This window comes from Labeo rohita, chromosome 2 (assembly GCF_022985175.1).
Source record: "Labeo rohita strain BAU-BD-2019 chromosome 2, IGBB_LRoh.1.0, whole genome shotgun sequence".
Taxonomy (NCBI): domain Eukaryota; kingdom Metazoa; phylum Chordata; class Actinopteri; order Cypriniformes; family Cyprinidae; genus Labeo; species Labeo rohita.
The window spans coordinates 37,612,526-37,626,888 of record NC_066870.1 but is presented as its reverse complement, the minus strand read 5'-3'; the positions used below and the strand labels follow the sequence as shown (position 1 = coordinate 37,626,888).

Here is a 14,363-nt window from a genome sequence, read left to right as displayed (position 1 = left end):
AACAGCATTTACTTGAAATAGAAATCTTTTGAAACGCTTTAAATGTCTTTACTGCCACTTTTGATCCATTTAATGCAGCCTTGAGTTTCTTTAAAAAAAAAAAAAAAAAGTCAGGTTTATATTTGAAGGCTGAACATTTTCCAGATAAATGAGTCGGGGTATGTGTGTTATTGCTGCTGTGTTTTGAGTCTGTATAGTATGTTGATGAATGAGACTCTTATCGGCGCTCACAGGCTTCCTGCAGCGGTGAGACTGCAAACACACATCCAATAACTATTCGTTTACATTCACATCAACATACAAACCACAGCCACAGAAAAATAATGCAGGCCAAAGGTTCTCATTCATACTGAGATCTGCTGTACGACCCCCGACTGCAGAAGTAAGCCAGTCTGGATCTCTTTGATTTTTGGGAAACAAAGTATTTTTTGTCCTAAAAGGTAATGCATTTTACTAAAATGGAAAAAAAAAACATCTTTAATGATTGTCTTATGACTATATCTTATTTTCATAAAATAAGAAATTACAATAAGTAAATTTATAATAAAAAGTGATTATTTACGATTTAATTTATTATAAATTTACGAAAGTAAAGTGCAATATGTATTTAAAAAAAAAAAAAACGAACCACAATTCATTCATATTGCTGTCAAATTACAGTTTTTCTTTCAATTATTTTCCAAACAGTTTTCAGTGTTTAATGTTTGTTGTTATTATTTATAATTAAATGTTTTTTTTGTTTCATTTTTTTATTGTTTCCATGTTTTTAATGTTTTCTGTTTATTTTAATGTTAATTTATAATTTAGTTTTATTTCTTTTTACTTTTTTATTTTAAACTATTATTGTTATTATTTTTACCCATAATGGCTGTTTTCATTCATAATATAGCAGTATTTTATTATTATTATTATTATTATTATTATTATTATTATATTCTTACCCATAATGGCTGTTTTTATTCATAACAGAGCAGTATTTTATTATTATTATTATATTTTTACCCATAATGACTGTTTTTATTAATAACAGAGCAGTATTTTATTATTATTATTATTATTATTATTATTATATTTTTACCCAGAATGTCTGTTTTTATTCATAATAGAGCAGTATTTTATTATTATTATTATTATATTTGTACCCATAATGACTGATTTTATCCATGATAGTGCAGTATATAAATGTATATAAATATATTTTAATACATATATAAATTCCTAAAATAAAAATATATTCTATCTTTTCTGTTTTCTTTTTATTTATTATGCAATTAACAAAAATCATAAACACTAACACTAGCTTGCTCTATTCTTTTTCTGTTTTGCTTCTTTTTATTTATTTCATAATTTAAAAAAACCTTGCTAACTGAGACTTGTAATAGCACTTACTTGTAAGACACTTTGGATAAAAGCGTCTGAAAAATGACTAAATGTAAGTGTGTGCGTGTGTGTGTGTATATATATATGTATAAGCTGTCAGATTACAGGTTTTTCTTCAGTTATTTTGCAGTGTTTTCTTTTTATATATTATCATAGTCAATGCATTCTGAAACCTACTTTTTATTTTACCCATAATGCAATGTTCCCATAATTTTTTGAAGCGATGAAAGGGGAAGTGACGTCAAAGTGGATCATTCCATGTGTACATATTTATTTTGATGCATAATTAATGCAATAGGTTAGTATTCACAATTTAAGCATCATTTTATTTTTCATTTGAAAATGTTGATAATTACAAATAGTTGTGTGTTTGTATGTGTATTTGTGTGTGTTCACAGCGAACCTCCAGACCAGCGTTCATGAGACTTCATTTAGACATTGAGGTGTGTTGGACAAATGAACCTACACATATTAAAAAAAAACAATGCATACAAAAAAACCCCCAAAAGAACTATATGCATATAAAATCAAATAAATAGTGCTGTAACAGATGAGCTCTTGACTGGTATTGTGTTGTTTGCTGATCTGTTAGTTTGTTTCCACATTATGTTTGTTATTTGATGTACCAGAATCCAGCCACAGATGTGTTTGTGAAGGCCGGACTTCCTGTTTGCTGTAAATATTACTTCCTCCTCCCATAGTGTTACACAGACAGGAATAGAAAGCTCAGATAACAGACTCAACTAGCAGCTTTACCACGATTTAACGCTTACAACTAGTACTGTCTGTAAAGTAGATTAATTTCACAACTTTGCTGAAGAATATTAAGGTAAGTCTCAAGAAAACGTGAGGTTATACAATATTTCATCCATAAAACACACATATTACTGCATTACTGTAATTTAAATGAAGGAAATTCATTAAAATGTCATGAAAATACTGTAGAAATCAATGTAAAAATAAAAAAAGCAAAAAAATGTAATGTGTGTGTGTGTGTGTGTGTGTGTTTCCACAATTGGATTTTGAGGGAACCTGACATAAAATTAGTGCAGAAAAATATTTAGAAATGTAAGATTACAGCAAAATCATAAAATTATATTACATAATATACTAAAAAGTAATTTGTATGACATTTTCATAAATTTCCCTGGGATTCAAATTACAGTAATATATTTCAACAAAGAAAAATAATAAAATTATATATATAATTTTGCATTATTGTTATAAAAATTTGGGGGAATTTTCAAAAATTCAATTCTGTTATTAATATTATTAATTTTATTATTAAATTGAGTATTTCATTATATATATATATATATATATAGGGGGAAATATATAAAAAAATATGTTATTATTAATTTTATTATTAATTAAAAATATTTAGAAATGTAAGATTAAAGCAAAATTCTGAAATTATATTACATATAATAATATACTAAAAGGTAATTTTTATGACATTTTCATACATTTTTCTGGGATTCAAATGACAGTAATATATTATAGCAAAAGAAAATCATAAAATTAAATATATAATTTTGCATTATTGTAATAAAACTTTGAAGGAATTAAAAATTAATATTATTAATCTTATTACTAAACAGAGTATTTCATAATATAGTAAAATTAATTTTTGTGACATTTCATGAATTTCCCATAGAATCAAATTACAGTAATTATATATATATATATATATATATATATAATTTGAGGAGAAAAATATTAAAATTATTAATTATTATGAATTACTACTAATAATATTAATATCATTAATTATATAATTAAAATTTATTTTGATTTTGGAATGAAATATGACCTTCACATGATCTTGAGATGGACCTGATGGTAGCAGAGGACATCTGAAGGAAAAAACATCCAAGGTCAAGTGTTTTATGTCTATGTTTCTCTATGATAGTGGACTATTTACTTGCATTGATAAACCTGATTTTCATATTTCAACCACAGTCTAGCAGCCAATAAAACCAGAGCACAGTCTGATACTGTAAAAGTTTACTCATGGCAGTCATTATGTGTGTATGTGAGTGGACAAGCTATCAAAAAGAAAAATATATATATATTACACAAATCAAATTGAGAACGTTAGCGCACGACATGTAGAGGGAGACGGATGAGTGACAGGTGAGGGCTGGTTGTCGTGGTTACAGGTTTTGGCAGCACTGCAGTTTGTTGCCCTTCTGGCCGTCTGTAGTTGGTGGGACGCTGATGTCCACCACGTTGTTTCCCGGCGACTCGTCGTGAGCCGATCGGTCGGCGATTTGCTTCTGTGATACGATGCGATAGATTTCTACAGATACAGGAGAAACGGAGAGAAAAAGAGAGAGAGATTAAATGCAAAATAATGGTAATAAAACATGTTTATATATATCATTTATTTTTTTTATTTTTATATACATATATATATATATATATATAAAAGAGAGAGTGATTTGTTTTAAATACACACATTATATATTATTACTATGTATTAATTAATTTATTAATTATTAATTTATGTATGTTTATTTTATTTTTAATTTTATATATTTATTTATGTATTTTTTATTTTTATTTTTATTTTGCTTTACCATAATGAGAATTAGACGGTAATATTGCAGAAAAAGGTGATCCAAAATTCAATGCAAAATTATGGCAATAAAACATATTTATGTTTATTTATTATTATTATTATTATTATTATTATTATTATAGAGACAGAGAGTGAGATTTTTTTTTATTATACATATTATTATATATAATTTATTATTTTTATTATTTATTTATTTATTTATTTTTGCATTACCCTTTACCATATTGTGATGCAAAATTTAATGCAAAATAATGGCAATAAAAATATTACACATATAATATTATTATTATTATTAATATTAATATTAATTAACTTATTTTTATTTTATTTTTTTGCTTTACCATAATGAGAATTAGACGGTAATATTGCAGAAAAAGGTGATCCAAAATTCAATGCAAAATTATGGCAATAAAACATATTTATGTTTATTTATTATTATTATTATTATTATTATTATTATTATAGAGACAGAGAGTGAGATTTTTTTTATTATACATATTATTATATATAATTTATTATTTTTATTATTTATTTATTTTTGCATTACCCTTTACCATAATGTGATGCCAAATTTAATGCAAAATAATGGCAACAGAAATATTACACATATAATATTATTATTATTATTATTATTAATATTAATAAATTCATTTTTATTTTATTTTTTTGCTTTACCATAATGAGAATTTGACGGTAATATTGCAGAAAAAGGTGATGCAAAATTTAATGCAAAGTAATTGCAATTTATTTATTTATATATTTGTATTATTATTATTATTATTATTATTATTATCATATGTATAAAGAGAGAGAATTATACATATTAGTATATATTATTAATAATAATAATTTATTTATTTTTATTTTATTTTTAATTAAATTAATTAATTTCTTTTTTCTTTTTCTTTTTTTTTTTCTTTTTTCTTTTTCTGCTTTACCATAATGAGAATTCAAAAGTAATATTGCAGAAAAAAGGGAAAAAAGGATTCGGTTTCATGAAATATGACATGCACTTCATTAAATTTATTTTTATTCAGTTTTAATATATTTCTTCATATTATATATACTTCAACTTTTTTATTTTTATATAATGTTTGTTTTCATCATATTTATTTTATTTTATTTCAGCCTTTTTTTCCATTAACAAAAATGTTATTAATAGTTTTTGTTTCAATGATAATAACCCTGCTCTCAGTGTACTAGGTTTAATTCTTTAGTCTGTGAATGTAAAATTCGCATTTGTCCAAGTTTAGCTATTTACAAAAAAAATGATAATCATGAAATGTGTCAAAGTGCAGTAAATCACACTGAATCATGGCCAGATTTTAGACTTGATGCTGCATTGCATCATCTAGTAAAGACTGGTTATAGAATCGCATCATTAAAAGTGTGAATATTTACACTCCTATCTAAAACGTCTCTCTAAAATCCCCATAATTCCTGGCAAGCGATCGCAGCTTACCAGATGGCAGATGCTGCACTTTTAAAGTTACATAAGACGTCACTGTAGCTGTCATGGGAATCATGTTAGCTGATTTATTGCTACTGTGAGGAAGCGTTTGGGTTTGTACCTGTTAGGATGTTCTTGAAGGCCTCCTCCACGTTAGTCGAATCCAGAGCGGACGTCTCGATGAATGACAGGTTATTTTTCTCTGGAAGCAAACAGAAGGTGTTTAATATCACCTGATCTTAAAATATCCACTGACAACACTGAATGAGTCTTGTTTACAAAACACCAGCAGAATGGATTTCTGTGCAAATCTAACTTTGTTGCATTTGAAGGTTTCTTCTGCTCACCAAGGCTGCATTTATCTGTTAAAAAATACAGTAAAAATAGTGAAATATTATTCTGATTTTAAATAGCTGTGTTCTATGTGAATATCTGTTAAAATGTAATATCCAAAAGTGATCCACACCACTCCAGTCCATCAATTAACATCTTGAGATGTGAAAATCTGCATGTTTGTAAGAAACAAATCTATAGCTAGATAAAAAAAAAGTCAAGATAAACTTTAAGTTGGCTTGAGAAAGCCGCACCAGAAAGTTTGAAAACGTTTTAAAAGTTTAAAAAGTTTTAAGAAAAAAAAAAGTTTGATGGTTTTCAGTCTGAAATAGTTTGAAGTTTAAAAGTTTTAAAAGGTTAAAGTTTGAATGTTTTGAAGGTAATATAGTCTCAGATAGTTACTAGCATGTTTTTAACATGATTAGCAAGTTGCTAACATGTTTCTGGCATGATTAGCAAGCTGTTAGCAGGTTGCTAGCATGTTTCTAGCTTGATTAACAAGTTGTTATCATGTTGCTAGCATGTCTCTATCATGATCATCAAGTTGTTAGCATGATTCTAATACGATTAGCATGTTGCTAGCATGTTTCTAGTATAATTAGCATGTTGCTAGCATGTTTCTAGCATGATTAGCAAGTTGTTATCATGTTGCTAGCATGTCTCTATCATGATGATCAAGTTGTTAGCATGATTCTAATATGATTAGCATGTTGTTAACATGTTTCTAGTACGATTAACATGTTGCTAGCATGTTTCTAGCTTGATTAACAAGTTGTTAGCATGATTCTAATATGATTAGCATGTTGCTAGCATGTTTCTAGTACGATTAGCATGTTGCTAGCATGTTTCTAGCTTGCTTAGCAAGTTGTTATCATGTTGCTAGCAAGTCTCTATCATGATCATCAAGTTGTTAGCATGATTCTAATACGATTAGCATGTTGCTAGCATGTTTCTAGCATGATTAGCAAGTTGTTATCATGCTGCTAGCATGTCTCTATCATGATTATCAAGTTGTTAGCATGATTCTAATATGATTAGCATGTTGTTAACATGTTTCTAGTACGATTAGCATGTTGGTAGCATGTTTCTAGCTTGATTAACAAGTTGTTATCATGTTGCTAGCATGTCTCTATCATGATCATCAAGTTGTTAACATGATTCTAATACGATTAGCATGTTGCTAGCATGTTTCTAGTATAATTAGCATGTTGCTAGCATGTTTCTAGCATGATTAGCAAGTTGTTATCATGTTGCTAGCATGTCTCTATCATGATTATCAAGTTGTTAGCATGATTCTAATACGATTAGCATGTTGTTAACATGTTTCTAGTATAATTAGCATGTTGCTAACATGTTTCTAGCATGATTAACAAGTTGTTATCATGTTGCTAGCATGTCTCTATCATGATCATCAAGTTGTTAGCATGATTCTAATACGATTAGCATGTTGCTAGCATGTTTCTAGTATAATTAGCATGTTGCTAGCATGTTTCTAGCATGATTAGCAAGTTGTTATCATGTTGCTAGCATGTCTCTATCATGATTATCAAGTTGTTAGCATGATTCTAATATGATTAGCATGTTGCTAGCATGTTCCTAGTACGATTAGCATGTTGCTAGCATGTTTCTAGCTTGCTTAGCAAGTTGTTATCATGTTGCTAGCAAGTCTCTATCATGATCATCAAGTTGTTAACATGATTCTAATACGATTAACATGTTGTTAACATGTTTCTAGTATAATTAGCATGTTGCTAGCATGTTTCTAGCTTGCTTAGCAAGTTGTTATCATGTTGCTAGCATGTCTCTATCATGATTATCAAGTTGTTAGCATGATTCTAATACGATTAGCATGTTGTTAACATTTTTCTAGTATAATTAGCATGTTGCTAGCATGTTTCTAGCATGATTAACAAGTTGTTATCATGTTGCTAGCATGTCTCTATCATGATCATCAAGTTGTTAGCATGATTCTAATACGATTAGCATGTTGCTAGCATGTTTCTAGTATAATTAGCATGTTGCTAGCATGTTTCTAGCATGATTAGCAAGTTGTTATCATGCTGCTAGCATGTCTCTATCATGATTATCAAGTTGTTAGCCTGATTCTAATATGAATAGCATGTTGGTAGCATGTTTCTAGCATGATTAGCAAGTTGTTATGTTGCTAGCATGTCTCTGTCATGATTATCAGGTTGTTAGCATGATTCTAATATGATTAGCATGTTGCTATCATGTTTCTAGTAGGATTAGCATTTTGCTAGCATGTTTATAGTGGGATTAGCATGTTGCTAGCATGTTTCTAGCATGATTAGCAAATTGTTATCATGTTGCTAACATCTCTCTGTCATGATTATCAAGCTGTTAGCATGATTCTAATATGATTAGCATGTTGCTAGCATGTTTCTAGTATGATTAACATGTTGCTAGCATGTTTTTAGTATGATTAGCATGTTGCTAACATGTTTCTAGCATGATTAGCAAGTTGTTATCATGTTGCTAGCATGTCTCTGTCATGCTTACCAAGTTGTTAGCATGATTTTAATATGATTAGCATGTTGCTAGCATGTTTCTAGTATGATTAGCATGTTGCTAACATGTTTCTAGCATGATAAGCAAGTTGTTATCATGTTGCTAGCATGTCTCTATCATGGTTATCAAGTTGTAAGCATGATTCTACTATGATTAGCATTTTGCTAGCATGTTTCTAGTACGATTAGCATGTTGCTAGCATGTTGCTAGCATGATTAGCAAGTTAATAGCATGTTGCTGTCATGATTAGCAAGTTACTAACATGTGGCTAACATGTTTCTAGCATGATTCTAGTATTATTAGCATGTTGCTAGCATGATTAGCATGTTAATAGCATGTTGCATGCATGATTAGCAAGTTATTAACATGTCACTAGCATTTTTCTAACATGATTTGCAAGTTATTAACATGTTGCCAACATGTTTCTAGCACAATTTCCATGTTACTAACATGTTTCAGGCATGATTAGCAAGTTACTAGCATGATTCTAGCATGATTAGCATGTTACTAGCATGCTAGGTTTGGCTAGACAAATAAATAGATTAGAAATATTAGAATGGAAGTTTGAATTGATTAGAAATAGCACATAGAAGGGAAGCTTGATTGAGTCTCAAGGGATTCTGGGAGTTTAAGTTTGAATAGTGTTGCTCATTTGAACATTCCGTCAATGTAAGTCTATGGGATTTTTATGATTTTTAATCTTTAATTTTATGAAAACTATAAGTCGGATCAGTTAGAAAAGAGACAGCACACTGAATGAGATCAGTCTGACGATCTGGGCTGAGTTTGGTGGTTCTATCTTGAAAGCTCTAGGAGGAGAAGCGTTCAGAAATCTGGCTAAGAAGAATAATTATAAGCTTAAGTAGCAGATCAGTAGGTTTGCTTTCTCAAGCCAACCTAATTAAGCCTCTTTTAACTTTAAACTTAATTTTTTTTTTAAGAGTCCGTAATCCATAATAACACTTCCTCCAGCGAAAACGTCCATCTCCTGTTGTCTCTCACATTAAAATCCACCCCGCTTTGGACTGTTTTGACTCGTAAACGGAGCAAATTTCTCTTCTGATTCAGACCAGACCACTTTTTCACTGGATTATGGACTGGTATTTTAGTTAAAAACATCTTAATGGTGGATTTGTCTTCTCAAGATGTTAACTGATGGACTAATGGTTACTTGTGGATTATTGTGATGTTTTTATCAGCTGTTTGGACTCTCATTCTGACGGCACCCATTCACATCCATTGGTGAGCAAGTGGCGCAATGCTGCATTTCTCCAAATCTAATGAAGAAACAAACTCATCTACATCTCTGATGGCCTGAGGGTGAGTACGTTTTCAGCAAATTTTCATTTTTAGGTGAACTATTCCTTTAACAGTCTACAATCCTCTGTAATTCTCCTCAGCTTTGCATTTTGCCTACAAGGATCAGGCAAACAAAAGGAGCAGCAGTTTTCCTCGTCAGCTCTTCTGAGGATTGTCTCTAGGGTTGTCTGTACCTGCGAAAGCACGCGCCTCGTCGGTGGGAACGGCTCTCAGGTGGCGCAGGTCGCTCTTATTCCCCACCAGCATGATGACGATGTTGTTGTCAGCGTGATCTCGCAGCTCTTTCAGCCAGCGCTCCACGTTCTCATAGGTCAGATGCTTGGCGATGTCGTACACCAGCAGCGCACCGACCGCGCCGCGATAATATCTGCACATAACCAGAGCCGAAATATCAAGAATCACCATCTATGCTGCTCAGTTTCAGTTTTAGTTCAGTTGTAGTTTTGGTTTCATTAAGTAAATACATTTTATTTTTCGTTTTGTTTTTCCATGTAATATTTATATTTTAACACAAATGTTTTTCATAGTTTTAGTTATCAATAATAACCCTGCTTTCAGCTTTATTATTGCTCATAGTTTTAGCTGTTATTTAGTTAGTAAATAACTTATTTTATTTTTTATTTTATTTAGTTTTATCAATGTTGCAATGGCAAGCTATTTAGGTCAGTTGCACAACACTGTTTATTTTCATTTAGTTAGTAAAAACATTTTAATTTATATTTTTTTCATGTAGTTTATTTTAGTTTATTATATTTCATTTAGTTTTAGTTTTTCATCCAGTATTTATATATTTGTTCAATTAACAAAAAATACTATTCACCTCAGTTAGAGGTTTTGATCACATTGTCAACACTAAAAAAATACAAATAAAATAAAATGATACAAATTATATAAAACATAAAACAGTTTCATGGCTGAAATGAAGGATGTAAATATTATTTTTGGAACAGGGGAACCAAAACCACATCTGTTCACTTATCAACAGTCACAAATGCAAATAATTTCACACTGTGGCATATTTGTTACGTTTAGCAACTTTTTTCTTCCATATTTTCTTGCATAAGAAATACTAACCAGGGATATTGTACATTTATAGTATTTATTTATAAAAATAAATATTGTAACTAAAATCATTGAAAAACATTACTTTAAATAAACTGAAATATAATAAAATACAGTAATTTATTTTATTTCAGCTACTTTTTAATCAGCAACGTTTTCATTTTCATATAGTTTTAACTTTACTAAAATAAAACCTAAAATTGCACTAAAAATAAATATTTTTTATTATTTTATTAGTAAAAACAACAAAAATGCACAACAAAATTACTAAAACTTTAAAATTCAAATGTAAAAATCTTTATAAATATTTATAGAAAAAAATATTTCAAAATATGAATAAAACCTGTAATAGTATATCAGTGATACTAAAATAACTCTTTCATATACACTGAAATTCTGTGTAAATACCAGAATACTAAATGATTTTCACTCAGTTTTAGTGTATTTACGGTTATATCTCCCATGTAAAACATGATTGTACTCACGCAGAGGTGATGGCCCTGTATCGCTCCTGCCCTGCCGTATCCCAGATCTGCGCTTTTATCGTCTTGCCGTCCACCTGGATGCTCCTGGTGGCGAACTCCACTCCTATTGTGCTCTTGCTTTCCAGATTAAACTCGTTCCGTGTGAAGCGCGACAGCAGGTTACTCTTCCCGACGCCCGAATCTCCGATGAGAACAACTGAGAGCGAAAGCAGACCAACAGACCGTCTGAGATCACAACATCAGATTTTGGTTTGGGGTCAGTAATTTTATTTTATTTTTTTAAAATAAATTAATAATCACATTCATCAAAGACGCATTAAATTGATCAGAAATGATAATACAGACATTTATAATGTTACAAAATATTTCTATTTCAACTAATTGATGTTCTTTTGAACTTTCTATTCATCAAAGAATCTTGAAAAATAAAATGTATCACGGTTTCCACAAAAATATGAAGCTGTTTTCAACATTGATAATAATCAGAAATGTTTCTTAGGCAGCAAATCAGCATATTAGAATAATTTCTGAAGGATCATGTGACACTAAAGACTGAAGTAATGATGCTGAATGGCAAAATATGAAGCTAAAATATGAAATGAAAACAGGTAAGTAATCTCACTGTCATAATAGAAGATAATGGAAAAAAGATAATCACAATATTTATTTTTTCACAAAAATTATATTATATTCACATTATTTTGTCCAAACCTTCTATATTAATATAAACAATGCAATATTTTGCCAGTTTAATGACCAGTAAGAAAATATTATAACCAAAAAATAATTTTGTAGCTTTCTTTCTTGATTTTGAAGGCCCATTACTCAAGATTTGATGGCCATAAAACAAGATTTGTATGTCCATTTCACTTTCATCATGGCCCAGACAGTCTACAAAACATCTCATATTGTGTTTCACATAAAAAAGAAGGTCAGTAAACGATGACACGGTTTTCATTCGCAGCTGAGCTGCACCTTTAAAGCTGTGAACGCGTTTGCATTGATTTCCTTCAGCTCAGGCTGACTGAGGAAGGCTGGCTGATATCCCCATGCCTTCTTACTAGGAAGTCGAGTCGAACTTTGATCCTCACAGTATGCTGATATGGTGAAAATGAATGTAACAGATTTGCCGCGTCAGACTTTGATCAGGTGACGTGATAGAATCAAAGTGACACCGGCGGTTACAATGTAACGAATCAGCTGGAGGACAGAACAGCAGCATGTGGCCTAATTATCTTCATGCATAACAATGTTTCTTCTTGTTTATGTGAATGTCCTCTCAACATTTAAAATCCATTTGTTCTATCTACCGAACTAGCATTCCATTCTGTCATTTTGAAAACATGTTACATTCGAGTCTTCTCTCAACGTTTAAAACCCCATTTTTATATTTAAAAACATTCCATTCCATCATTTTGAAAAATGTTGCAAGAACGTTCTAGTGTTATTACTGAAAAACGTAATTAAACACAGCTCTAAGAACGTGCAAATAACATCACAAGGACATTGTTCTTAGAACGTTTCCTCTCAACATTACGAGAACGTATATATCAAATATTAATAAGAACGTTCCATAAACCATATTCTAAGAACAGTTTGTCTCAACATCTAAATAACCTTTAAAGAACGTTAGTGAAAGTTGTGGGAACGTTCTCTGTTAGCTGGTTATATTCACCAGCCTTCACTAGAAAGCATTAGATCGCAGTGGAAAACCAACCAGCGGTCGTTTTTGTCTTAAATCACTCCAAAGATGAGCTCAGCACAGGGCTACACCTCATTTAAGGCTTATTCGGCATATATTTAATGCATCCCATCATCTAGGCCCTGCTATCCCGTGTGAAAGCATCCAGGCCATCGCAAACAGATGTTTTACTGATCGATGGATGTGTATCGATGCCTCTGCGGGCGTTTCTATCTCAAAGCCTGTTATTTATGGCATGATTTCAGACGGGTGCCGCCGCAAAAGACGTTTCCTGACACAACAGGCTGTAAAATTGCTTGTCGGATCTATAGGTCAGGAACAATGGATGGATTATGAATGATTACTCCTCTGCTCTGTATGAGGGAATGCAGAATTTAACGTTACCTTTGAACAAGAAATCGTATTCATCATCTCTGTTGGCCATTTTAGAGAAGCCCGCTCCGTCCCGCAGTCCGTTCAGAGGGAGGGAAATCAGATGAGGTTGTATTAATAACTCAACGTGAGAAGAAAAGAATCAAATGAATATTAAAGACACACAATGCGCCAGTGCCGCTGCTGCTGCTGTCACACCGCAGGAAGAGCGATCTGCTCGGTCTGCATTAGGGGAGGAGTCCCGCAGCTCAGGAGCGCAGCGGCCGCCAGGGGGCGCTGGAAACACCGATGCCATATGACTGCAGCTCCGGTGTGTGTGTTTATATTCTCTTCATCACAAGATATCGACTGTTTTTTCAACTACAGGCACTGGCATCTTGATTTTCATTCAGACATACAGATTTAATCTTGCTTTTGTAGTTTTAATGCTCACATCCCAGTTAAATGTGTGTTCTAAAAGTTTTGATAACGTTCCCATTATGTTATGAAAACATTGTTTTCTTAAAGTTCCAAACGTCTAGTTTTTAAAACGTGTTAACCCTTTTTTTCGTTATATGAACATTAAGGGAACATTTCAAGTTATAATTCAGCTGACGTTAACGTTCTGAACAAATAAAATAGTAACATTTAAAAAACGTTAGACAAACATCTAACTAAAGTGTTTCATAAGTTTGACGTTTTTATGTATATATTTTATTATTTTACCCTAATTGCACCTTATTTTCAGAAAACTCATTATAAAAATATCATCGCATGTTTGAAAACTTCAGTAACTGAAATGAAGTGTGATATCACAGTTCTGTTCAGTTTTTACACAGATTACAAATGTTTAATTGTTTTTTAACAACAATGTGATTTTATAATGGATATTTATTTATTTATTTCGAATTTATTTCATGTATTTTTATTTGATTTCTTTTTATATTTTTATTTTTAATTTATTCATTTAAATGTTTTTTTGTTTATTTGGTATTTATATTTAATTTATTTTTTATAATTGATTTTTATTCAATTTTTTTATATTTTTATTTTTATTTATGTATTTAAATTATTTATTTATATTATTCGTTTTTTATTTATTTTTTAATTCTTTCATTTTAATTTCTTTTTTATATTTTCTTTTTAATTAATTTCTGTTCGATTTCT

General features: G+C 30.5%; 1 protein-coding gene across 1 annotated transcript; it reads right to left on the bottom strand.

The window, feature by feature from the left end:
* Positions 1 to 1,685: 1,685 nt before the first annotated feature.
* rab11bb (RAB11B, member RAS oncogene family, b) lies at positions 1,686 to 13,464 on the bottom strand. The gene is made up of 5 exons (XM_051092360.1): positions 13,230 to 13,464; positions 11,144 to 11,339; positions 9,770 to 9,963; positions 5,536 to 5,616; positions 1,686 to 3,682 (listed from the first exon to the last, which is right to left on the bottom strand). Exons 1-5 carry the CDS (start codon positions 13,267 to 13,269, stop codon positions 3,537 to 3,539), a joined length of 657 nt encoding a protein of 218 aa, XP_050948317.1. The 5' UTR covers positions 13,270 to 13,464; the 3' UTR covers positions 1,686 to 3,536.
* Positions 13,465 to 14,363: the final 899 nt, after the last annotated feature.

Excerpts from the sequence above, each read along its gene's own strand:
- rab11bb (XM_051092360.1), bottom strand. The coding sequence starts at position 13,269 with ATGGCCAACAGAGATGATGAATACGATTTCTTGTTCAAAG. Across the intron at positions 11,340-13,229 it reads ATACGATTTCTTGTTCAAAG|TTGTTCTCATCGGAGATTCG; the intron begins GTAACGTTAAAT and ends TTTCGCTCTCAG. Across the intron at positions 9,964-11,143 it reads TACAGGGCCATCACCTCTGC|ATATTATCGCGGCGCGGTCG; the intron begins GTGAGTACAATC and ends GGTTATGTGCAG.